Source organism: Thunnus thynnus, chromosome 14 (assembly GCF_963924715.1).
Source record: "Thunnus thynnus chromosome 14, fThuThy2.1, whole genome shotgun sequence".
In the NCBI taxonomy this organism is placed as follows: domain Eukaryota; kingdom Metazoa; phylum Chordata; class Actinopteri; order Scombriformes; family Scombridae; genus Thunnus; species Thunnus thynnus.
Window position 1 is genome coordinate 10914570 of NC_089530.1, and position 26214 is coordinate 10940783.

The following is a 26214-nucleotide window of genomic DNA, read 5'->3' on the forward strand; positions in this document are numbered from 1 at the left end:
ACCATTAGTCTGTGCTGGCCCTGGGCGTCTGGCGGTTGACACTCTGCCTCTCCTTCCATCCATCCATCTCTCCCTGTTTCAGCTTATGCACACATACACAAGCACTTTTCTCTCTCACTCGCAGCCGTCTATTATATTCATCTATGCCAAGGGGATTTTCATCATGCTCTCTTCATCACAGCTCTCCATCACCGCCACCCCATGCCAGTCCAGTCATATTTGTAACGTCTGGAGACAGACTAGAACCCACAAACACAACAACAAACACAATCTCATTCAGGTAACATTAGTTTACTTAGAGCTCAGACATAAAAAAAGACAGGCAAGGGGTCAAATCCAATAGGGGGCAGGCAAAGGGAATCAAAAATAAAGAAAGCAGTCAAAAGGTCAGGAACAGGCAGACAGGAATGACATACTGGAAAGCTAGGCAGAGAGGGAATGCAACTGGACCAGTATATATACACAGAGGGACTAACGAGGGAATGGGATGCAGGTGAGTAGGTAGGCCGAGAAACTCAGGTGAAGGGAATGAGGTGATAAGAGGCTGGAGGGAGCGACTGAAATGACAAGAGAATTGAAAACAGGATCAATGACAAAGCATGGCAGACGAAGTTGTGGCAGTATTGGTCCTGGCCTGAGGCTCTGAGATGTCCTCTTTTCTGCTCCAGCCCAGTGCCCATCCCGTCCCCGGGTCAAGGACACGGTCCATAGCTACAGTGAAAAACTTTGACATCGGGCAGGAACCAGATCCTCATGAATGATTGATGTGCGAATGCTGACTCATCACACTGGGGAAAGAACCAATATTTTGACCTGAAACATAACAAGATTTACATTTTTAGAGAAGAGAAGAGATGCACAGGCCACCCAGGCAGCAGATAACTTTGCAGGGATGCTACTGGTCCCTTTGTGCAATGCAGAGTTATCAGCTCTCACTGTTTCACAATCTGTTAGCAGCAGAGATTGCCAGATATGGAAAAGTTGGCTTGGCCTAAAGTGATAGTCTGCGAGATGCTTGCGCTTTAGTTATTACTTTTATGTTTTGGTTCTGCACTGCACTGAGATTACCTGGCAGTCAAACAGTGTGGTGTATTTTCCCTCCCTATCTCGAACTGCACATTTCCTTCTGAAGTTTGACTTCCTCTGGGGATTTTTTTTCTTGCTTGCTGTGGGATTGGATAAACAAAATGTATCAGAATAACTTAGAAAATAGCAAAAATGGACCCTTATTTCTGACAATCATGAGATGATAACAAGTCAATCCAGATTTGGTTCACTGAAGCATGCGGATTGGATGGAAAGCTCTGAGCGAACAGGTATTTTTCTCCACTTAGCCCTTCCTGCTTCCTTTGGCCTGATTTGAGCAAGTGTGTCCAAGCTGGGGCGGGGAAGGAAATTTATTTTGAGAGAATGATGAAGTGAGGCATAAAGGGAGTGAAGGAAAAAGATCAAAAGGATAAAACAGACATTAGCTTCCGCACAGGACTACTTAAGCTTACAAGACCCCGACATTTTGTGGGGTGAGGAGATTGAATCTCACCTCGATCTTCTTCCTCTCCATTAGTCTTCCTCTGCTATCTCCCCATCGCCTCTCGTCATATATCCCCTCCAACATGGATTTTCTGCCTATTAGTGCCCTAATCTTTTCTGTCCATTGTCTACCTCTCTGTCTCTTCCCTCCCTCTGTCTATTTCCGTCTCTATCTTTCTCATTTTTATTGTAATGTCTAGTTAAATATGTTTTTAGTAAATTCTGGTTAACAGGCTTAATATCATCACCAATAAATATGTAATTTTGTCAGTCCTTCGGTACGTTTTGCCAATGTTTTTGCTCATAGCCTATTTTCATAGTAATGCACTTTCATCATTTAAAACATATATTGAACAGTGCATTTCAATATTTTTTGGCCAAATTTCCAAAGCTCACAAACCATGTCTCCTTCCCTCTCACATACACACACAAAAGCTAGCCTACAGCATGTTGCTTGTTGTGTACTGCATATCTAGGGATTTCTCTGATGCAAGGGGACGCAATGAAGCAACAGAGTGACGCCAACCCTGCTGTGTTTGTGTGGGGTGTGATCATGCATCTGCGCATGCACATGTTTGTTTTTTCGAAATCTCACTTTCTTCGTCCATGCGTTGTCATCTCCATCACAATGACTTGGTAACAGTTATTTGTGAAGGGGGATGTCAGCATCAGTGTGTCATATGCTGTACACATTTATGACAGCGAGGTCTGCTCGTGTCGTCGTATATACCGTCTAACCCTCTGTTTCTGTGTGTGTGTGTGTGTGTATCTGAGTGTGTGAGAAGTCATGCTTGTGGCCCGTCGATCCGCTGTCAATCCGGCTCATCTCCTCATCTGTTCATTAGCATGACAGAGGAGCTCTCCTGCCAAAGCAGTTAGTCACAAGAATCAGCCCCTGTCACAACACATTACAGCAGCAGGCATCTCTAATAGCACTGGCAATCCTGGCAACCATAGCCAATACCCACAGTACACACAAACACACACACACACACACACACAGACCAATCAAGAGTTGCACTTGATCTGCACCCAGGGAGTGTTTCTGTGTCTCCCTCCATCTCTTCCTCCCTCGCTCTTTCCATCCACATATCCTCCCTCCTTCCTTCTATCCCCTCTAGCATGGCTACCCACTTACAGCAAAGCTTACAGCCTTGTCATTAATCTCCCTCTTTCCTCCCCATCTCCCTCCATCTTACATTAGTTTAGGTCACCTGTACTTACCCTTTCATCTCTCCCATTTTCTTGTCTTTTCCCTGAAGTTCTCTCCCTGACTATCTCTATTTCCGGCTCCCTTCCTCCCACTCTCTGTCTTCATAATGCTCAAAGAGATTGAGACTTTTCATTTTTAATCCATCCGTCTTCCCCCGCGATGTTTTAGTTTCTTTCTCCAGCTCTTTAAGGCCCCCCCCCAACACTCTCCTCTCTCTTCATTATCACCTGCTCAGGGTGTCTGATGTGATTTGTACAGGAAGTTTGATCCGGCCGTCTTCCTGTCTATGGGGAGCCGAGTTGTCATATCAAATAATAAAAAACACATATGTTGTGACGCCTTTTGCCAACTCTTCTCACAATCACAGTTCATGCCTCTTGACTTAACACATTGTCACGTGACAGGACTGCAAGACAACATTTATAAAATGTACTCAAATTTTAAACAAAAGAGCATCTTGAAATTCTGAGAGCTTGAATGGACAAACTGTAAATGAGTCCCACGCTGAATATGTGCTTGGAGACAAATGAAAGAGTAGCAGCGACTCAGACTCTTGTTTGTTGCAACAATTGAGGGTGTTTGGTCGAGGGACATGTAATTTGACTGTCTGTGTGTCTCCAATCTTACCGGAATCCCAGCCTGGGGTGGACTTACTGGTTTTCTCGAGGTTTGTGTATGTGTGAGGTCATGTACTCAACACCACCCTTACTTTGTGTGTGTGTGTTTGTCAGGGAGACGAAAGTGGGGTGAGAAAGAGCAGGGATTTACCTGTAAGGCAGGAGCTGTCAGTATGTCTTGTCTCAAGGAGTGGCCATCAGGACTGATTGGCATTTGACAGCAGTCCCCCCCTCCCCCTACCAATACACATATAAACATGTCTGCAGTTGTGGTAGTAGTATCACTCCCTCCAGAAAATCACAATCTTGCAATCGCTATAATTAATGCAAATTCAACCAATCTCCACAATAATTGTGGGGTTTGCAATTTTGCAAAATTCCCACTATTTCTCTGCATTAAAAGTGCTACTAGGAAACTTTTGACATCAATATATCCTTGCAAATTTAATGTCCATACCTTGTGATGAGAAAGAAAGACGACTGTGATGATTCCATTGATATCCTCTATTTTGTATTGATATTGAATGGGTCAGATTCACAAGAGTTCTGCTGAAGGCATTATGGCACAAAGTAAACCTGTCCATACAAAACTTGCTTCATCAACAAAATTAACTCATTTATAGATAGCAAGGCTCTTCAACCTCTCCTCTCATCATCAAAACAAACCCCATGCCGGTTGATCAGAAAAAACTGCAAAACAAGAAGTGACAAGGTTTATGGGAAATGTGGTCTTATCATGATAATTAGGCCACCAATCGTTACACTTTTAATCAAAACAACCAACTTGACACATCATCGCAATTTTATCACAAAAAAAATCACATAAAACTTAGCAACTTGCATTGCAATTTTTAACGGAAAACCACTGCAAAATCAAGCATTTTTGATTGCAACAGTTACAAAAAAATCTCTCCTGGAGGGACTGTAGTATTAGTGGACATAGTAGTCATCAAGAACTGAATAATATGGGTTATGATTTAATAAATATGGCGTTAATGTGCATACTGCAGGACCCTGTCTATTTTTTTTAGGAATCCCAATGCACCATACAATTTAATGTCTCTTAATAAGAGATCTGCATGTGCATGATGCCACATCTGCTATTTGTTCTCTGAGTGGTCTCTTAGTGTGCGTACATGTGTGAGTAGTAATCAGTTGGAGGAGCAATGAGAGAGGACAGAAGAGTGACCTGGTGAAGGGAAGGAGAGGTGGAGTGTTGCAGAAGTTGGGAGAGAGGTGGATCAGAGGACAGGAGGAGGGGGGTAAACTCGGCTGTAGCCCCGCCGAGGCAGAGCAGAGTCGATACAAGTACAGTGGGATGGTGGGTGAGGCATGGGGGGGCTAGAGTGGGTAATTACAGGGGCCCAGAGAGGAGAGGCCTGTAATCAGCCTGCCCTCAGGAAGGAATGCAGCTCATCTTCTCATGTAATTACTGCCATTTAAACGGCCCCAGCCTACAAACACTCATCCCACTGTACTGCTCACCTATTCACTATATGTACAAGCACACACATACACACACACACACTCCCAGTCACTGTGAAACAATCAGTGACAGGGAGGGACAGATTTTCAACAAAACTTGCAAAGTGAGGTGGCAAAAGAAAGAGTGATGGAGAGACAGACAGATTACAGACAATGTGTGTGTGTGTGTGTGTGTGCAGTGTGTATCTCGTAGTTAATGGCTGTGTAGACTGCAGACCTCTAGAGGAGCCGGCTCCATGTGAATACCCACCATGGCAACCAGCCACTCTGGGTAGATTTGCGCAACTCTCATCAAGCAGCTGCGCAGTGGTGGAGCAGACAAGCAGTGGCGCCTTACACTCAACACATACAGTTATGTCTACACATGCACACACACTCACACACACAGGAAGGGGAAGAGCCTCATTCTACCATATGAGTTTGACCTCCAAGTAATAGTTGTGACATTGGTCTGTAATTTCGAGAGGATAATAGGACAACAACATTGTCTCACCCACTCTGTCTCCTCTCTGTTCCTCCCTTTCTCTCTCTCTCTCTCTCTCTATCCCCACCTTCTCTCTCACCCTCACCCTCTCCACCTCTGATAGTGATTGATAGTGCTACTTGTGTACGCCTGTGTTCCCATACAGTAGGTGGTCGCTGGGTCACACACAAACAGCACAGGGCCACTTTTTGATGGGCTATGATTAATGAGCTCTGTGGGGGGGTGGCGCCCCCTAGCTGTGATAGAGCACACGTTTGGCCACGATGTAGCCACCCCCCCTCTGTCTATTCAAATGCACCAGTAGCAGCAGTGGGCTTGCTGCTGCAACACAAGCACAAATCCTCTTAGCGCTCCCACTCACCCAGTCACACTCACCCACACATTCAAAAACACAGTCACAGAATCTCACTCAGAGTAGGCTGTCCCTTGCATACACACTGGGTAAATATAATCCATAGTCTGTTACAAACACACCCGCCAAACCTCTCACACACAGTTTGAATATAGTGTTGGTTCACGTAAAACAGCCACAAAATTCTGCAATATTCTCCCAGTTATCAGTAAAAAACACTGCTGACTGTCACTCTGTCATTGAGTCTTATTTACTGTCTGGAGCCATGAAGTTAGATGGCATGTTTACGTGTGCGTGCGTGCGTGCGTACGTGTGTACGTGCGTGTGTGCATGCATGTGTTTCCCCCCTGGTATACCCTCCAACAGGGCTGATTAAGTGTCATTATAACACCAATGGTTATGGGAAAAACGAGACAGACAGTGTGTCATTTAAAAAAGGGCAGGTCACACTTCATTTACAATTAGAGGGTTGTAGGGAAACACACCTTGCAGCTAAGAGTGTGGGATAACACTCTACTTACAAGCAGATCTGTAAATAGGGTCTTGCAAGCCTCTGCATTTATTTGCAGTGTGTGTGTGTGTGTGTGTGTGTGTATGTGTGTTACTATGTCCTCAGGCTTGCTTTCTCTTCTCCTGCCACCCGGACATGCTGGATGGACAAGCGAAGCATTTCTGTCACTCCGCATCTCCATCACCTGCTCGGCCTTCCCTCTCTGCCAATCTGCTTTCCAGCCTCCTGTCACCTCCCTCTTTCTTCTTTCACACACACACACACACACAGACACACACACCTTTTCAGTCCCCCTCTCTGCCTTTCTCTGACTCACATAGATTCCATCTATGTTACTCAGTTACACACTCTTGCACACACACCTCACACAACCAATTACATGCTTGCGCTTGTATCTCGATGAAACAGGGGAGGCTTCGCACTCCACAGAAATAGCCACTCTGCAGGCGTCCTCATTAACATGTTGGAACCAATCAAAGGTGTGACATTTCCACAGCTATGATGAACTTCCAACAAGTTGCAGCGCACAAGTTCCTGAAACAAGCATGCTAGCATGTGTATGTATCTGACAGTGAGCTCACAAGTGAGTGCATCTTTATGTGATTCATAGTAGGCAATATTTGCCTTAATTGTCTTTGCGGTTAAACTGTTAATGAACTATGAGAAGACTAGGAAAACTTAATTTACAACATTTGTTTGTGTCCTGTTGCATCCAGAGTAAGAAGGGAATACAACAATTTCATCTGTGTGTATAGTACAGCAACAGTTCAACGATAAGTTAGCTTAGCTTAGCACTCACTCTAGAAAAGGAAAGCGGGCTAGCATAGCTCAGTCATTAGTGAGTTACATCTGTGCCATGTTGAATATTTAACTTAAAATATACAGAAATAAAAATATAACATCGAGTTATGCAGTTGAAGCAGTGTATTAACAAACTGTCTATTAATTTGTCCAGCACCTCTGTGCATCTAGCAGATTTTACCAGGTTTGCTCACTTGCTAATCACCTTGGTTTAATTAGCAAAGTAACTTAGCTGTTACATTACATCTGTGATGTAGCAGAGGTTCTTGAAGAAAAGGCTTCACATAGCTAACAACTTATGAAATGAAATTGCTACACATTAAATGCACAAGATACAATGTGTAAGTTGCATTGAAGTGTCTGCTTTGGCAAAGCTAGGCCAGCTTCTTTCCCTTATCGCCAGTCTCTTAAACTAGGCTAACACATCATGGACCTGTTGCTGAAGTGGAGGCACGAAGATTAAACTGATATTGTTTTGTTTTTGTTTCTGTTTTTTGCCTGACTCTCGGCAAAATAGCAAGTAAGTGTTTTTCTCCAAGTGCCAGACTGTTGCTTTGGTCTCATCAATCTGTAGTTTAAAGGTCTTTTAATAAAAAAAAAAATATTGTCAGTTTTGCTAGTTAGAGTGGAAGAAAACTTTCAGAGCTGTAGGCAGAAAAAAAAGGTAAGTAAGAATCATGAAGGACCTGAGGAGGAATGTTTGTGCCTGCCTGTGTTAGAGATGAGGTCTGTTAGTTAGAGAGTCACCATGGTGAGTACAAAGAGACAGGCTGCAGAGCCATGTGGAGCCACCGCAGGTGCACATCTTGGTGGTAGTATCAAAATATCCAAACAAGAACTTTCAAGGCCAATGTGTTGAAGGCATTAAGAGACAGTACACAGTGTTGGATCTGTGTCGCTCATAGCAGGACGTCAGATTCTGCTTCCTGCCTCCTGTTGCCTCACAGCAACCATAATGAAATGAAATTATGGCGTGTTTGTTAGTCCCTGGTGAATTAACAACATTTCCTATTAAAAGATGACCAAATTTCCCCCCCTGTCTGTGCTCAAAGGGGCTGTTTATACTCTAAGTGTTTGCACAAATGTGTGTGTGTACTCAGTCAGATGGGTGAACTGCATGACTCCTCACACTCCGTCTGCCTTTGTTGATGTGAGAAGTGATGCTGCGTCGCTCCAACCTGCACTCATGTCGTCTCATGCCCTGCCTGATGCCATTACACACACAGACTGTCCCAATCACACATTCAGTGATTTTCCATCAAACCCATCGTCTAAATCTTGACACTTGCTTTTTCCAGTCCTCACGTCTCCTCACTTCATCTTTTCTCTCCTGGCTGGTTTCTTCTCTCTCCTCCTGTAGAGAGTTGTTTTCAGGCTGATGACGATGAGGTCAGTCTGAATATCAATCACTCAATGTAATTGTCCTTTAAGGAAGGCAAGGAGAGACTGTCTCCCTCCATCCATCTCTGTCTCTTTCGACCTGCCTCTGTGTGTGCGTGCACGCGGCGTGCGTGACTACCTAGGGGCTTCCTCGCAAGAATGATGATAATGAGGTAGATTGGATGAGGATGATGGATATGGTCAGCCCGTCAATGTTGCATAATGGCTGCTGATCACTCTATTTATTGGCCTTGTTTCCTCTATCTCTGGCAGCGTTGTCTTATTTGACTGTCTGTCCTCACAGCTGTTTGTCCTTAGTGGTCTCAGTGAGCTGTTTGTGCTTCATAGCTGTGGGCTATAGTTTTTTTTTGTCTCTTTGTGTGTTTGCGTTTAAGGCTGTAGGATGTCATTTGAAGTCGACTGGAGCTCCAGAAAGTGCTTTGAATCCAGCAGGCAGGAGGGAAGGAAGACTGGAGTCAGCGAAGGGCAAGAAGTAAAGCACTCCTGTGTCAGACACCAAACTGGAAAGCAGAAGGGAGGAGCAGGGATGATATGCTGTTGTTTGTTTGTTTTTGCTCTCACAGGACACCTAAAATATGACTGTGGGGAAAAAAAGAGATTCCTGATCTTGCCAAACACAACCTGACCCTGTGCCTTTTATAGTGTCTCTCTGTTGTTTGACTGCTTCAAAGTGTTCTCCCTTTTGCTTTATTCTCTCTCTTTCTTACCCACCCCTCTTCTGAGTGCAGTGTTGGGATAGTGAGGGCTCTAGAGGGGACAGTAATGACTAACTCTGTAAAGGTAATGATAAAGTACAGACACTTTAGACTCCACTCTGGCTAGAGGCGTTGGGGCTAAGAAAATTACAGTCGTCCTTGTGTTTGTGTGTGTGTGTGTGAGATTGAGAGGATGAGAAAAGAGAGGGTGGAGAAAGACAGAGGACAGAGAGAACGGAGACAATTCCAGAGTCAGGCTGAGACAAATACAGACATTACTGTGATTAATTTTCCTCACAAGCTATTGTAGAAGTCTAGCATTGTGTGTGCGTGTGTGTGCATTCTATGCGTACTCCATCGTCTCTCTCCTATCCACATGTCTATTAGTGTCTTTTGACCTGTCTTTGGCCAGCCCTCCTGTCTTCCCATCTTGTCACCTCTCTCCTGATTCCCTCCATCTCTCTCCCACACAGTTCTGTCTTCTAGTGTGGCCTCGCTCTACCACTGTCACTCCGACTCTCAGTTACATTGTACTGAGGCTCTGTACTCCGCCACACACTCGCCGGAGGAGGGGACTCCTTCAGTTACACTATTTGAGTTTAGCATACATGAATAAAAGTGGGTGAGAATGTACTATATAAGCATAGGTTGTCATCTTGTGTCTGGGTCTACGTGTGTGTATGTTTGTGTTATTGTGCACTCTAGAAGAGAATACCCAGAAGCCTGTGTTTGCTTTCTAGCTGTCTGCTGTCTGTCATTACAGTAATAAAAGACTTGCTGTGCTGCACGGCGAGGAGTTCTTGTCTTTAAGGCTCTTCCATTCCGCACAAATTGCCGGCTGCTGAGCTCTGATGGATGTTTGTATGCTGGCCCAAAAACACAGGTTCCACTTTAAGCCCCCAGCTCCATTATCCCAGAGAGAGACAGGGAGGGAGAAAGAAGCTGTCTGTCTGTCTGTCTCCTACCACTATCATCCAAAAGTGTTTTAATTAAACTGTGCCTCTTTGCAGGCCCCAGAACACAAACACACACATACTGCTCAGAGAGAAGTTTATCCAAATACGCAAGGGCTCTCCTCCCATTCTGTCTCCATCTCAACCACCGTCTCTCTCTGTTTGTCTGTCTCTGCTGCCATTCCTCCTCTCTTTTCCCTTCCTCTTTCTCTTCTCTCCTTGCCCCCTCTCATCGCGCCTGAAGAGTGACAGGCTGTGTTTTTCAGCCGTTGTTTGAACACCGAGCGATCAATGCTGGACAAAGAGAAAGAGCGGGGGTGAGGGGTGGGGAGGGGCAACACAATTGGTTATTGACAGAGAATTCAAAGTCTGAAAGACTTGAGGCGACAGCTTAGTAAGAGGAGAGGAAGGGGATGGAGGGAGAGAAAACAGACAGAGAGGAGAGGATTGTGAAAGAGGCACGACGACAAACGTGATTCATGCTCATGGTTAAGCATCACTTTGAGTAATGTGTTAACATTAATTATTTGTTTGTGTTTGTGTTTGTGCACACCTGCATGTGTACTTAGTTGCAGTATTGTATGTGCTTAATTGAGTTTATACGCGTCACTTAAAATGGGGACTGCTGCTAGGGTGAAATCTGTGGGAGCAGGTTGTGTGTGCCTTGTAAGGGCACAAATTCGTGGATCTAAGTGCATGTTTTTGTGGTTTCTTATTGCTCTTCTGTACTGCTCTGTCTTTGTGAGAGCCACTCTGAGTTTTACATGTCAAGTCTCTCAGGGGGAGAATTTAGCATAGTACAGTCAATTCTGGTTCATCCTTGTGTTTATAAGGTGTCGGTTTAGTATTAAAGGTTGGTTGTATGGCTAAAATAAAATTAATTTTTCAGCTAGGATGTGGCCATGCTGTGGCTATGCATCAGACAAATGTATGATGCACAGTGAATTACAGGGAATCATATTTCACAAATTTCCACAATTTATAGAAACATAATTTTGTGAAATAAAGTGTATTTAGATTTGAAATTACCCTGAAAGTCCCTAAGTGATATATTAAATGCATTCAGTACATATGCAATCTCAACCCGTGAATGCAAAACATTCAATGTGTGACCAAAACACCTGTTGAGATGAAAAAGCTCTGATGAGAATAAAAAGGGACCAAAGTCATATTGATCATGCTTAGAAAAACTTAAATTCCATGTAAAGGAAAATCATAGATTTCGTTTTAAACAGATTACACATGTTAGAAAATAATTGCTGAACACATGTGAAAAGACTGTGAACTATGTAGTACTGAATTGACCTCTAAACTGTTTTTCACTGTTTCTGTGGTCAGGATTTTTTGGTCTGTAGTCTGTTGTTTGCTAAAGGCAGCATGCAATTCTGTCTTGCTAGCTTGGCATTAGTATCCTGATGTATGCTGCAATCACAACAGTAGATGTAAACTCTTTTGACAGATAGAAAGGTCTACACTTCACTATGAGATATTCTAGTTTAGCAGAGCAGTGCCTCTCGATAATGGCATTGTCTGTGCACCAAGCCATTGAAAAAACAACAATTTAACATAACGATGATTGGTGATGGATTGCTTGTTAACTGGTCTTTTAAGTTACATTTTTACTGAAAGTCTACATTTACAAAATAGGTGCCAAATTAAACAGTGCCTCCTAGCTTTACTTTATTTTTAAAATATCATCCATGTTGCTTATCTTACACCCACAAACAAGGTCTATTTTAGTTCAGAGGCTCAGAGGCGCCTTCAGTGACACGCCCCCAGCATTTCAGGGCTCAGAATACTGCTTGTTTTTCCATGATTTTGAAACCTAATTGTATATACTTGGTGATTTTTTAATCATTCAAATTTGGCTGGATGGTTAATAATACATTTTCTGTGTTGTGAAAAACTCAGAACACACATTTATTATTGCTCTACATGGACCTTAAAAAGTAAGCAAGAACAGATTGAGCCAGTTTAGAGCATCAGAAGGAGTCAGAACATGAAATTGTAAAGCGAAATTAGTCATTTTTGTGCAGAGTTTGATTTTTAGCCACGTCTAAATGTAATAAATGCTGTATTACTTACTTATTGTAGCATATTTCTTCAAAATACTTTTCTGAAAATGTCAAAAACATTTCAGTGTAAGACAACATTTTACATTCATTTCCTCACGCATGTAATCAGTTTAACTATTTAACCAGAATAAACCTTTCTACTTAAACTGTACAGCGCAAGGTTTTAGGTGACGTAAAGGATAGCGTGAGGCATGTGGTTATGAAGGCTCAGGTTGAGGTCGTGGGATAGTGAATAAATGTAGTCAGTGAAAGGTCCTTGTAGGAGAAGTCTCTGGAGAAGATCAAGGATGTGTTCGTGAGAAAGTTGAGCCAGACAGACACAGACTGAAGATGGTGTTGTTGGGCCTGGAGCAGCTGTTGCCCTTTTGGGACTGTCCTGTCCTGCTGCAGCCTCTTCTGTCCCGACAAGCCACTTCACCCATCACACGATACATTAGTGGAGTGAAGAAATGGTACCATCCCCATACCTGAAGATGGTACAGCCTCTGGAATCCCATGAATCCCCGCTAGCCTTGGTTTGAGCCCTGCCACAACTTTCTCTCCCAGTTCCCATCACGCTCTGTGTTCCTTTTTGCTTTTCCTTAATGTCTCAGAGCAGACTCTGTCAAGGGGAACATTGGGATGGGGGGAGGGGAAGTGCTCACTTTCCTAAAATAGGAGATGGTATCTTTCTAAGTAGTTTCTCTTGTTCCGTGGTTGTGGAATAACGGATCATGTTGAGCTCGATACATTTTGAAAACTGAATGCTGCAAATTCTCCTGCTTTAAGTCTCATTGTTGAATCTGCCCTCACACCTCTTTCTTTACCCAGTGAATGCAGAGAATGAGATAGAAGAACTGTGAGGATGCTATGACTAACTATGAGACTGCTGTGTCAGAAAAACACAATTGCCCATAAGCTGTATGTGTGTTGAGTGTGTGTCTGTATGTCAAGAAAAGAAAGTGCACTGGGCCGCCCATACCTTATTTGTATCTCCTGACTGGAGCCGACCCTGTCAATCCCCTGCACTCTGCTCCAGTCTTCCATTTAATGCTTATTGAATTCAGATCATTTTCATGAGCAGAACAAAGTTTTCTATTGGAAGGTCAGACCCATTAACAATTTATAAGAACCTGGATTACTCGAAAGGGAAAGTCAGAAAGTGATGGTAAGAGTTGATAGTAGATGATATTAAAGCATCGCATAAAAAGAGAGAAAAGTGTCTAGCATCTACTGACTTAGATTGTCTTTGGGAACATACTTTAAAAAAGTAAAATGTGTAAGGTTGACTGTTGTCAGGTTATTCTTCATGGAAGAAGCTGCTACAGCCCTGTTGTTTGTAAGTGTTATGTCACAAGGTCATCCCCAGTTCAGCGTCTTGCTGAAGTACAGGAAGATTCAAGATATACAAACATGAGCTGTGGCGAGGATTGGGTTTGCATCATGGTCTGCCACCCTGAAGCCCTGTAAACACACAAGTCTGACTGATGTGAAGTTTGGTACCCAATGCCAGTAGTAACAGCTGGGGAAAATGATAAATGTTAAGTGATGTGATGTATTTGACAGTGTATGCTGTGTTGTAATGATTAAGTGATGTACTTTATCATTATAATACTCTTGAAAATGTCAAGTCAATTCAAGATAATTATATTTATATAACCCAAAACAGGGCTTCACAATCTGTACAGCAGATGACAATCTATCTATATTAGACCCTTAACACCCCAGTGTACAGTGAATGTCTTTTTTTTTTTTTTAAATGCAGTTCTTAGTAGCAAAGTAATCCCTATATATACCTTAATCTGTGGAACTACTACTGTACCAATAGTAGCCAATAGTGGCACTGATATACTGCCTGGAATCTTCCTGTCATTATTAAAGTAACAAGTCAGAGTGAAGAGGTCAGAAATACCGTGTCCTTCCTGCCAGGAGAAGCTCTTGGCAGCATTGCCAGGAGGGAAGTGTCACATCGAAAATGTCAGGGGATAATGTGCGATCAACAGGACCTGTCCATAGAAGGTCATCAGTTCTCTTCCCCTACTGAGAGGCATGGACACTTCCAGAGAGACCGGAGCAGGAGGCCTGTATTGACCAGATTACTGGCAGTACAAGGGGGCGAAAATGTCACAGTGACCCTCCATTTACAGTGCAAACTGTCAGCACCTTAAATGTCTTCTTGAAATACACTAACAGGGTCGCCTCAATGTATACAGTGACACAGTGCTGACAGATTTGTTCACACATGCCCTGCAGGTGGATGGAGATACACAAGACAAACTGTCACACACATACACCTTCCCTCCAGGTATATGATAGCTTATTGATCCCCGAGGGGCAAATTTGTCATTTTGATTATTTCTTACCTCCTCAACGGTGAGGTCAGAGTGCATTATCGGCCACAGAGCAGCCATCCAAATACACAATTACACTGCTGCACTGCTCAAGTCCGCCTCCAGCAGGGCTTTCACAGACGTGGAAGCTCTTTCCATTGCAGAACAGTCACCCTAATCACTTCCACCTGTGTCTGTTGCGTGTGTTTTCAGAGAGCAGCGACTACAGCGAGGCCGAGGTTCTCCCTGACTCCTTTCCGTCGGCACCAGCAGAACCTCTCCCAGAATTCCTGCTCGAACCAGAGGACGCTTTCATCGTAAAGAACCGGCCGATCCAGCTACGCTGCCGGGCGTCACCAGCCACCCAGATCTACTTCAAATGCAACGGAGAATGGGTCAATCAAAACGACCACATCACCAGAGAGAGCCTCGACCAGATCACAGGTGATACTTACATGTACTGTAAACACAGCTACACACACATAGTAATGTCACCTTGTGTTTTACAGACATAAACATCATACTCAATTACAGACATCATTTTCAACTATATAATCCATTAGCTCCTATAGGGTTTTATGAGCACGTTAACGGCATTTGGCCTGCAGCCAATGCATTATTTATATGCACTGTGAAAAATATGCCCCACTAATCTCTCGCTCTGTCTTGCGCTCTCTCTGCACAGGTCTGGTTTTGAGGGAGGTGGATATCTCAGTGTCAAGAACTCAGGTGGAGGAGCTGTTCGGGTTGGAGGACTACTGGTGCCAGTGTGTGGCCTGGAGCTCGGCTGGCACCACCAAGAGCAACCGTGCCTATGTCCGCATTGCATGTCAGTACCAAGGCTGTGTGTGTATGTATGTGTGTGTATGTTTAAGAGAAAAAGGAAGGAAGAGAGACAGCAGAAGGGCAAATGTTTCTTACTTTTGGCTTGTCATCTGTGTCAGCTTAAGTATATATGCAAATAAATCTGCTGTAGCACTCCATCTTAGTCCCCCGTGGTAATGTGTGGCGTAGTGTGATTGACACTGTGCATGTTTATGAGGGTATGAATTGGAAAAAAACGACAGGGTGACAGAGGCTTTTTACGGCTTTGCCTGGAGAGTGTGTGTGTGTGTGTGTGTGTGTGTGTCACAGCGATAAACAGGGTGTCACTGTGCTGTCAAGACGCAGCCATCACTAAGTGCTGACCACATATGTGTTGTCCCCTTTAGACCTGAGGAAGAACTTTGAGCAGGAGCCGCTGGGAAGGGAGGTGCGACTCGAGCAGGAGGTGCTGCTGCAGTGTCGCCCCCCAGAGGGCATGCCCGCCGCTGAGGTACAGTAAATCTCTCTTTCCTCATCCCCATGCTCATCTGTTTCTGTCGGTCTTCCGCCCCTTTTGGGATTAAACTTATATTTTTCATACTGATTGATAATTGTTCTAGTTCAACCCCTAGATCTAACTTATAAACCATCAATCATGCACCAAAATTATGAGCTTCAGTCTGCAACACAAAACACAAGGGAGCAAAGTAAAGGGCAAGCCGCTGAAGTTTGAGAGATTTAAGTCTATCAAGCTACAAGGCAGCATCAAGAAAAAGCTCCCTCTACTTAAACCCACTTTGTGTCATATTTTAATGCTAAGCTGCTCTAGCAGCACTTCATCAGTTTTATTGCTTTCATAAAACAGCAGTAAAACAATATATAGAAAAAGAAAACTAAGTATTCATATATTTTTATAATACAAGTAAATATTTATCATCTTCCAAGCTGTATTTTTGTTTTTAATGGCTACGTGACATTGTTATTATGTGACATAAAAGCGTGATTGCAGGAGAGCATTGATATATTTGATAATTAATGGTAATTATATTGTTTATGGTTTATTATGTTCCTTAGTAAGGAAGATGTTTCAAAAAAAAGTGGGGGAAATAGAGTTTGAACAAAAGAAGCCACTAATTAGTATTTTTTCTTGAGCAAACTAAAAATAATCAAATATTGACCATGTTTGATCAATACCACATGTGGCATTGAAGTCTGCTGTGATGGCTTAATACCCTGCAGGTTTGTAGTGTTTACTGAATGGGTCTGTGAGTGGTGTTCTGACACATGTTTATGCATACACACCAGCTGATTTGTATAATAATTTATGTGAAGAGTGAAGAGAGAATCTGCCAAAAGAATTAAAGGAAGTTCATCATTCAAAATTGCTGTGACACAGAGGGTTGAGAGCGCGAGTTGTATATGTCCTACTAAATTATTAGCTACTATGGTTACTGCTGTTTAAAATAGTACCTAATTTATTTCATTTTTAAATTGTAATTAATTTAACTTATGGGATCACGCCAGAGATTTCTGTCTTTAAAAGAAAGTATTTTAATTTATTGGTGTGTGTGTGTGTGTGTGTGTGTGTGTGTGTGTGTGTGTGTGTCTCATTCCAGGTGGACTGGCTGAAGAATGAGGACATCATAGATCCATCACAAGACTCTAACTTTCTGATCACCATTGACCATGATCTGATAATCAAACAGGCCAGGCTCTCGGACACTGCTAACTACACCTGTGTGGCTCGTAATGTGGTGGCCAAAAGACGCAGCAGCACCGCTACTCTCATTGTTTATGGTAATATACACACTTTCTTTTCTTCTGCTCTCACACCTCACATATGAGGAGGAATCTAGTATTATTGTTGTTCACCATAGATGAAATTAAACATTATGAGAGAGGCTGAAAGAAATTTATTAAATGTTAGGGGGATTGGTTTATAAGTCAACCCTTTATATTATTCATGAATTCCTGGTTAGTTTTGTTTAGCATTGCACTATGTTGAGTGATAATAGTGACAAAACACAAATGGGAAAATTGAATATTTTAGCAGCTCTATACCTAAATTAAATTAAACTACACATAGTGGAATTTTGTACTTTTATGTAAGACAACGGTAAAACTTAATGAAATCTGATTCTGATCACTCACTGTCTGTTTGTCTGTCTGTCTTTCAGTGAGCGGAGGATGGTCTTCTTGGACTGAATGGTCGGAGTGTAATGCTCGGTGTGGGCGGGGCTGGCAGCGACGAACACGTAGCTGCACCAATCCTGCCCCTCTTAATGGAGGAGCCTTCTGTGAAGGCCCACCCTTCCAGAGAGTGACCTGCACCACACTGTGCCCAGGTGAAGATGACATACTCATCTGTATTATTTATATCTTCTTCAGGTGAAGTAGACACATACTGGTATATCAGGAAATTTCCGAAATGGTCCATTTTATGGGAAGTACCGGAATTAAATTTAAAACTTTTAAAACATCTACATCAGATGTTGGGTTTCTCTACAGGAGGTTCAACTTTAGCGGAAACCAGAATGTTTTAAGGTCCTCTCAAAATTTTTTCAACCAACCAGGAAAGGATAGTTTTCAGTCAAGTAACTGCTCTGGCGTCATCATGGAAAGTCATTCACATCAGGAACACAGTGTTGTCTGATTCGGGCACTTACTGCTTTGGCCTATGTGTCAGACCATCCTGACTCAAAAATGGTTTAAAACAAACCAAAGAATGGGTTTGCAAATTGCAAAATGATGCACCTCAAACCATTACATATGCTTCATGTCGCATTCAAACGTCATGCTCAATTCCCCTCGACCTGGAGCGATGGAAGGTATTTAGCTGTTAGTTTTTAAATGTCTCACATCTCTGCTGTCTCATTCCAGTGGATGGAGGCTGGACAGAGTGGGCAAAGTGGTCCGCCTGTGGGACAGAGTGCACCCACTGGCGCAGCCGCGAGTGCCAGGCCCCCCCACCCAGGAACGGAGGAAAGCACTGCAGCGGCAGCATGATGGAGAGTAAAAACTGTACTGAGGGGCTGTGTGCACGCAGTAAGTCACCTGGTCAATGCATTCGAATTTGGGTGACGGTTACATGTCCAAATTGACTAAATATTCAGTTCATATATATGTTTTATTGATGTAATGTATCCAAAAGTATTAGTTCACTTACAAATTCAGTAGTTCGGTTGTTTAATATCTGAAAGAATATAATGTGTCTATCAGGGTCAATTCCCTAACAGCACATTTGCTGCTTCAGGTGGTTGTTGAATTCATAATAGAAAATCTTGCAGGCAGTGATTTTGTTGCTCATAGTTCACTTTTATTAGGTGCATTGCATTTCAAAGCTATTTTGTACAGGGCAATATTCCCAAGGTGTTTAGCTATAGCAGCGGCATTGGGAAGAGCGTGAATGATGTAAAGAGAGATGAAAGGAAAAACAGCTAAATCTCAGGCAGATGTTTCATGAAGGAAAATTTAGGTTCACAAAGAGAGAAGGCAAGTGATCCACATCTAAAAAGCACAGATGGAGAGAGAGAGAGACAGAGAAAGAGAGACGGAATGCGTGGAGTGGGAAGCGAGCATGACACAGCCAAGTCGAAAAATTGAGCATATGAGAGTGAGTCAGACTCACACTGACACCCAATGTGCAGCCCGTGATGAGCTGGGAAGAATCCAGCTGACAGCGCATTAGAGTCTTAGAGACGCACATCCACAGAGGCGGTGAGATACATTCAAGTGCACACTTAAAATGACATACACACACACAAGACACAAACCAACACGCCCGAGCATGCAGACGAACCTCCTAAACCTCCTGCACGTGCAACGGGGGGGGGGATCATATGCACACTCGGAGCAACACTGTGCTTCAACTCTATCTGACGTACACACGAGTCTTGACATAAACAGGCTTCCATGGAGCGGCCAGATTAGACAAATACACTTTCTGATTTGGCTGCACAGAGCAGAGCATTCTCAGGAGGTCGTCGGGAAAACATGCACTCAAGTGACACGAGGGGGAAGATGGGAAGCACTGCACTGTAAAAAAAATCAGTAAATGTGTCACTTGGCAAACTACAGGTTACTGACTGCCTTATTTTTTTTCTCAGCACGTTAATATGAATATTTTGTTGTGAAGAATTGTCCCAGTGACATTGAATCATTGCATTCTTTGCTTCAGACAATCAAACAGAAGCTCACTCTAATGTCTCATAAGCTAAATACACCAGGTCATAAATGTAAAATGCTTTGAGACACCACAAGCCATCGTCTTCACTGCATATTGGTGGTTTTTAATTGGTGTTGGATGAATGGGAGAGTCGGGGGAACCCATTTGTTTTGATGATGCGTGGGAGAGAAGGTTATTTGGTTTGAGATCTAGTAAGCGACACAATCCGACATTCGTCAGAACTACTCGCTCAGTGATGATTCATATTGGTGATGATTCATATCGGTGTTATCTTGGAAAAGACTGTTCCCGTCAGGATGGAGGTGTTTTGTTTTTTTTTTTCATCATAGGATAGAAGTGATAACATACCCTGTAGGGGGTATACAGCGATGTTAGTGGCACTGACAACATGGTTTCAATCTACATTGTCTCCTCCGTGTACCGCACAACACCACCATCCTTGCTCATTTTCAAAACCATCGTTATTTCTGCCACTCTCATCTAAATGATAATAATCTCTTTCAGCCATTTTCTAATCAGCTTTTATTGTCATTTTTCTATGTACATTATATAAACAATTATGCTGAGCTTACACATTCATGCTCCAGTGCTGGCCATTCTCACACACTTGTAGAAAAGGTTATTTTCTTTAGATATTTTCTTGCTTGCAGTATGCCTTTTATGTTTACATTTCTATTTTCATATTGATGAGCTATTGTTTACTTTCCTGTTTCTTCTTTGTATTATGTTATTGTATCTTTCATTTGCATAACGACTAAGTCCATCCATTTTTATGTTGTGTTTTTTTTTTCTTTCTTCTCTTGTTTTTTCTCCTGTTCAAACAGATAAAAAGATTTCTATTGAACATACAAGCCATCGTAAGTTCACCTTCCCATGACTTCACCCTCTTACTGCTCACTGTTTCCCTCTCTCATACTGTCTGTGTTTGTACAGTACGTGTGCGTGTGTGCCTGCCTGTGCGTGCATACAGGTTAGGAGTCCTAACATCTGTGTTAGCATGTGGAGCTGAGTGCGTGCAGCGTTTTGTGGTGAGCCTGTCTATCCGCACTTTGTTGTCATCTCAGATCGAGTTCAGTGAAGACATGCCTCACCTTCTTGTCCGGCCTGCTTATGAATGTTGTTATCCCGTCTTGTCTAGTCTGTTGACTAAGCGTAGCATAGGTTTCCGAGCTGGCTCCTTGTTAGCACATCGTACCATTTACGTAGCAGCTTGCTTCAACTGTGGATAGAAAAAAAGAAGATACAATTACAATAAACTGATAATTAGGCAAAATGCCCCAAAACTATTCATTTCACTATAACTCAACATGGCAGAGGGGAAAATCTGAAAGCTCTGTTGACAGAGGGAGCAAAATGACATGGCTCTAAGCTGAGACACTTTGATCTATAGGCTATGAGGTGAAAGTATAGCACTTCCTGGAGAAAAACAGTTCTGTCTGACTTTCAGTTAATCTGTGATATAGTTTACATTTGAAGTGATGGTAATTCCTCTAGCTTAATGTGACGTGGGCTCAGGGGAGAGCAGCCACGGTAATGCACCTAATTCGCTATTGTTCCGTTTCTGGTAATAAGTGCGGACGGCTGTCGGATTCGGTTCCATCGCGCCACGTGAGCATGGGAGCTCTCCTCTGCCAGCCCGTCTGCCTCCGGCTTTTCCTCTCCTCCACACTTCCTTCTACTCTTACTGCTTCTCTATAGCGTCTGTGGTTTCCTCCAACTTCTTCCCCGCTCTCTTCTCCTCTTTTAACATGGGCCTTTAACTCAAGCACTGCTATCCTTATCGCCTCTCTCCTCCTCACCACACTTATAATCCCTCTGTCCTCTCAACAAATCACAACCTTATCTAAATCATTCCCATCCCTTTTGCCAAATTGCCTCTCCTCTAGCTCTCTCCTCGGTTTATCCAGCCTGTCTACTCCTTTTTTTTTTCTTTTTTTTTGCTCCTTTTTGTCTCCCGCCAACTTCACTCCTTGTCTTCTCCTCTTTTCTGCTGTGGTGTGACTGGCTCACGTGTCTGAGTTGGGTCTGGCTCTGCTAGTGTTGGGGAGTCACAGCTAAACAGGCTGTGGTGGGCCTGCTGACCAGTCACAACCAATCACCCAGCAGGAAAAAAGAGAGGGAGCCAACAGGGAGCAGGTGAAGTTAAGGCCAACTACCCTCCTCACCCTACTTCCACCCATGCTGCTTTTTGGTGTCAGATGTACCTCCTGCGGGCTAGTTGGAGCTAGTTTCCAATGTTGTTCGGATGATCTTTAACAAAAAAAGATACAGCTTTCACTAGAATCAAACTGGACGCTGGGTACATCATAGCAGGTATACTGCCAGAGTAAAAGAAGAAGAATAGGTTCACATTTGTACATACTGTATGCCCATATGTACATACAGGATCATTCCTTCTCTCCATACTGGCTGTGAAGTGATCCCATCCCTAATGAGATTCCCATGTAACAGATGAAGAACTAAATCCACAGTACACTGATGCTAAAATGAGACTTCAGCTGACTGACTTAGTCACACAAATTAAACATTTTCCAGGGATGCACTGATCCAACTTTTTCTCTCCTATACCAGTTCTAATACCTCAGATACTGATTGGCCAGTGCTTTCTTTCCCAGCTTTAAAAACTATATAGGTTACAGCATGAAACTCATTTGGATCCTTATTTTTATGTTAACTAACATGATTCCAGGGTAACTCGGTCAACGACTTGCCATGACTGAATTAATGTCACTCATAGCAAAAACTGTGAATTTTATGACATTGACAAAGAAACTGTCACATCGTACCTGATCCACCTAATAAGATACATGGTTGATTTGATTTACTCAGACTGCTGAAGGCTCATATTAGCTTCAGCTGAACTTTGGAATATATTGTTACACAAAATGAGGACTGTGGATTTTGTTCTCCATATGTTAAACTGGAAGCGCATCAGGGAGGGATCTCTTCAGGCACAGTATGGACGGGGGACAAGTATAGCGACCAACAGCTCCTTCAATGTACATAAAGGCGTGTCAGCATTGTGATAAGATAGACATGAAAAAATGTGAACCTACCCTTGAAGATTTAATTTCAACTATGGCTGCTCAAGCAAAAAAAAGGGCTGCAACCCTTTATTATTTTCATTATCAATTAATCTGTTGATTATTTTCATGTACTTTATAAAATGTCAGTATTAGAATAAATAGAGACAAAAGGGCCTGTCATAATTTCCTAGAGTCCGAGGTCACATCTTCAGATTGCTTGTTTTGTCCAATTAACAGTCAAATTCCCAGACATGCAATTACAAAGATTTAAAAGAGAAAAAAACAGCAAAACCTCACTTTTTAGAAGCTGAGACCGGTGATATTTTCACATCTTTGAATTGACAAATGACTTTGAAAGGATTAATCAATTTAAAAAATTGCTGTTGATTGACATTCTGATGATTGACTAATCCATTAATTAACTAATCCACTCAACAATCATTTAGACTACTTAGCTACAACAGAAAAGAATAAAAAAATCAGATATCTAAAAGACTACATTTTCTTCCCTCTTGTGTTTTCCTTTCATTTGTATCTGTGTGTTTTCACTCGTGTCTCATTATGATGTCTTGACAGTCTGTCCTTCTGTCCCTCTTGCAGCGCTGGCTCCAGGTATGGGTGTAGCAGTCTACGCTGGTCTGGTGGGGGCCTTGCTGCTGTGTGTGATACTGGTGCTATGTGTGGGTGTGCTGGCATATCGCCGCAGATGCCGCCATCTCCACGGAGACATCACCGATTCTTCGTCAGCTCTCACCGCTGCCTTCCACCCTGGCAACTACAAGCCTCCCAGACAGGGTGAGTTCACACACACAGTCTCACATACGCCCAGTCACACACACGCACATCATACAGTACACACTCAGACACAATTCCCCTGTTTAAAAATTTGTGTCTATTTTCACAAATATTCTTGTTTTTACTCATCCTTATAGAAGCACGTCTTCACAATTCATTTCATTATCACGCTGCTATTTATATCATCCCATAAATTATTTTTTTTACCATTATCTCCTCTTGCACTGTCAATTCTCCATTCTTTACTGCATTACAATTTTTTACATTTTGAGCATTTGTCATGGTATCCCTTCTCTTGTTCTTGCAATCAAATATTAATTAGCAACATTAATCAATTTCACTCGCATCACTTTTAGCACTCTCAGCCTGGCCTGTGTCATTTCTGGTGATAAGAGAGCTCCTCTCTTCTCCTGCGTCCACAGATAACCCTCACCCTCTGAATCCCTCAGCTCCTCCGGATCTGACAGCTACAGCGGGGGCCTTCCGTGGCCCGCTCTTCTCCCTGCAGCAGGGGGTCAATGACAGCCCCCATAAAATCCCAATGACCACCTCTCCCCTGCTGGACCCCCTGCCCAGTCTCAAAATCAAGGTGTACAACTCCTCCACTCTTTCCTCTCTGGAGCTCCCCGCTGACATGTGCATGGTCGACGGGGAGATCCTCAGCCTGAAGTCGGTGGGTACTGTGGGTAGAGAGCGAGAGTACCACAGTCACACCCTGTCCAGAGAGCCTGGGCTGAGCACCAGCGCCACCCTGGGAAATCTGGGAGGACGCCTCACCATCCCAAACACAGGTAATAAGAAACTCTACAAAACGCAATTTTCTTTTCATGCTTGGCATCAAGATGTGACCCAGTGTGAACCAATTACATTATCAGTGAATCATAGATAAGACAAGATAAAATATGATCCCTTCTCCCTCAGGTGTGAGTCTGTTGGTCCCACCTGGCACCATCCCCCAGGGGAAGTTCTATGAGATGTACCTCATCATCAACAAGTGGGACAAAACAACGTGAGTACTCCTCTGTTTCACTCATCTTCTTTGCAACCACGAGGCAGAATAGACCTCACTCTCACCTCAATCAGAATTTTTCCCATGCAAAGCCCGCCTATTGTGAACCACCTACCTGTGAAGTTTATTTGGAAGTGCTGTCACTTTTTCCATGGATAAAAAATGATCAACTTGTTTCAATTTTATACTAAAATCTGAGTGGATTAATTTCTTGCCAATTTTCCGAATGTTTGATATTCATTTTGCTTCAGATACGTAAATACAAGCTTGTTTCAAACTGTGTCATGGCCACAGTGTTCTTTTATAAATGAAATGTGATGTTTTGGCAACTGTTGCAAATACAAGATTCTCCCTGTGTGTGTGAAATTTACAGGCTACCCTCTGAGGGCAGTCAGACCGTGCTAAGTCCTGTGGTGAGCTGTGGCCCATCCGGCATGCTGCTGAATCGTCCTGTTGTCCTTACATTGCCCCACTGTGCCCAGCTAGACACACCTACACCTGACTGGACACTCACACTCAAGACACAGACCCATCAGGGCGCATGGGAGGTGAGACAGCCTCTCACTGGTCTCAAATAATGGATATCCTGTTGTCCGATGTGTGGCAGCGTTGAACCTGACTTCATCCTTTTTTTCAGGAGGTGCTGACAGTGGGAGAAGAGACTTTGTCATCTCCGTGCTACCTGCAGCTGGAGGAGGAGTGTTGTCATGTTCTCATGGAGCAGCTGGGAACCTATGGCCTGGTGGGCCAATCCTGCCCTCCACAACCTGCCTGCAAGCGCCTGCAGCTGGCATTGTTTGCCCCCCGAGCGCCCTGCCTCTCCCTGGACTACAGCCTCCGTATTTACTGCATCCACGACACTCCGCATGCACTCAAGGTGCTGCTTGTGTGTTCGTCACTCTCTTTTGCCTGTATGAGTGTAGATGTTCACAATCAGTCTGTTTGTCCAGCTGGTTGCCAATCTTCCTCATGCTGTTCTGTTGCTATTTTCAGCTCTGTTGCCTTTCTTGCTTTTCCCTTTCTTTGTGTGTTTGATGTATGTCTTTGTTGTGTCAATCTGGCAGTCATATTTATAGTGTCAAGAAGTACAGTACAGGTAATTTACTTAAGTCTGCACAAGGCTTTGGGTGACTGAGTCCCATCGCCTCTAAACTGCAGATGCACCCTTCTTGGCCAAATTAAATTCCAGTAACAAATATTGACATTTCCTGTCTCACTGGAAGAAATGACTCAAAATATTACAGCACAATACAACCAGCAAATGAGCACTCCATCCAGAGACTCACTGATGTTAAATATTTTCTCTCTCACACAATCCCTTTTGTGTAAAGTGTTCACAGAGCAGCCGGGCTGGTAAACATGAGCGTGCTGTGTGCAGTTTACTGGCATCACATTACATGATTTCTGGCTGCTAAAGTTCAAACACCTTTCAAACTGTTAGTTCTAACACATCTCCATCTCGAGACGCCGACCACACGACGCATTTTAATGAAGCTTTTTTTAAAGAATAAAAGTTGTTTTTGAATTGTAAATGATAATAAATGATGAAATAAATCTGTTCTTCTCTGTACCTCTGTGCAGGAGGTGCTGGATTTGGAAAGGAGTCTAGGTGGAGTCTTGCTGGAGGACCCCAAGCCACTGCTCTTCAAAGACAGCTACCACAACCTGCGTCTGTCCATCCACGACATTCCTCACACTCACTGGAGAAGCAAACTGCTGGCGAAGTACCAGGTGAGACGCTCAAAATGTAGCAGATATAAGATCCTAGGGTTTAGAGATGTAGGCGTGTGTGCAGCGTTATCGTCTGTGTAGTCTGCCTCACTTTCAGTAGAGCACAAATCAGCAGTAGCTTGAATAAAGCAGATAAAACGAAATACTTATTGATCGTCAGTGTTACTTTGAAAATAACAAGCAATAACTAATAAGCATAAACTTTGGTCTAACAAACTCCTGATTTCACTTTAGCAG

General features: G+C 43.2%; 1 protein-coding gene across 1 annotated transcript in view; it reads left to right on the forward strand.

Moving 5' to 3' along the window:
• Positions 1-26214, forward strand: part of unc5b (unc-5 netrin receptor B) — a 50547-nt gene that overhangs the window by 20123 nt on the left and 4210 nt on the right. The window contains exons 2-14 of the mRNA XM_067609782.1: positions 14640-14870; positions 15112-15255; positions 15638-15741; positions 16847-17027; positions 17408-17575; positions 18111-18275; positions 20241-20273; positions 23043-23237; positions 23660-24028; positions 24159-24246; positions 24620-24794; positions 24884-25123; positions 25828-25977. Coding sequence (XP_067465883.1) covers positions 14640-14870; positions 15112-15255; positions 15638-15741; positions 16847-17027; positions 17408-17575; positions 18111-18275; positions 20241-20273; positions 23043-23237; positions 23660-24028; positions 24159-24246; positions 24620-24794; positions 24884-25123; positions 25828-25977 — 2243 coding nt within the window. The remainder of the gene's footprint in view (positions 1-14639; positions 14871-15111; positions 15256-15637; positions 15742-16846; positions 17028-17407; positions 17576-18110; positions 18276-20240; positions 20274-23042; positions 23238-23659; positions 24029-24158; positions 24247-24619; positions 24795-24883; positions 25124-25827; positions 25978-26214) is intronic.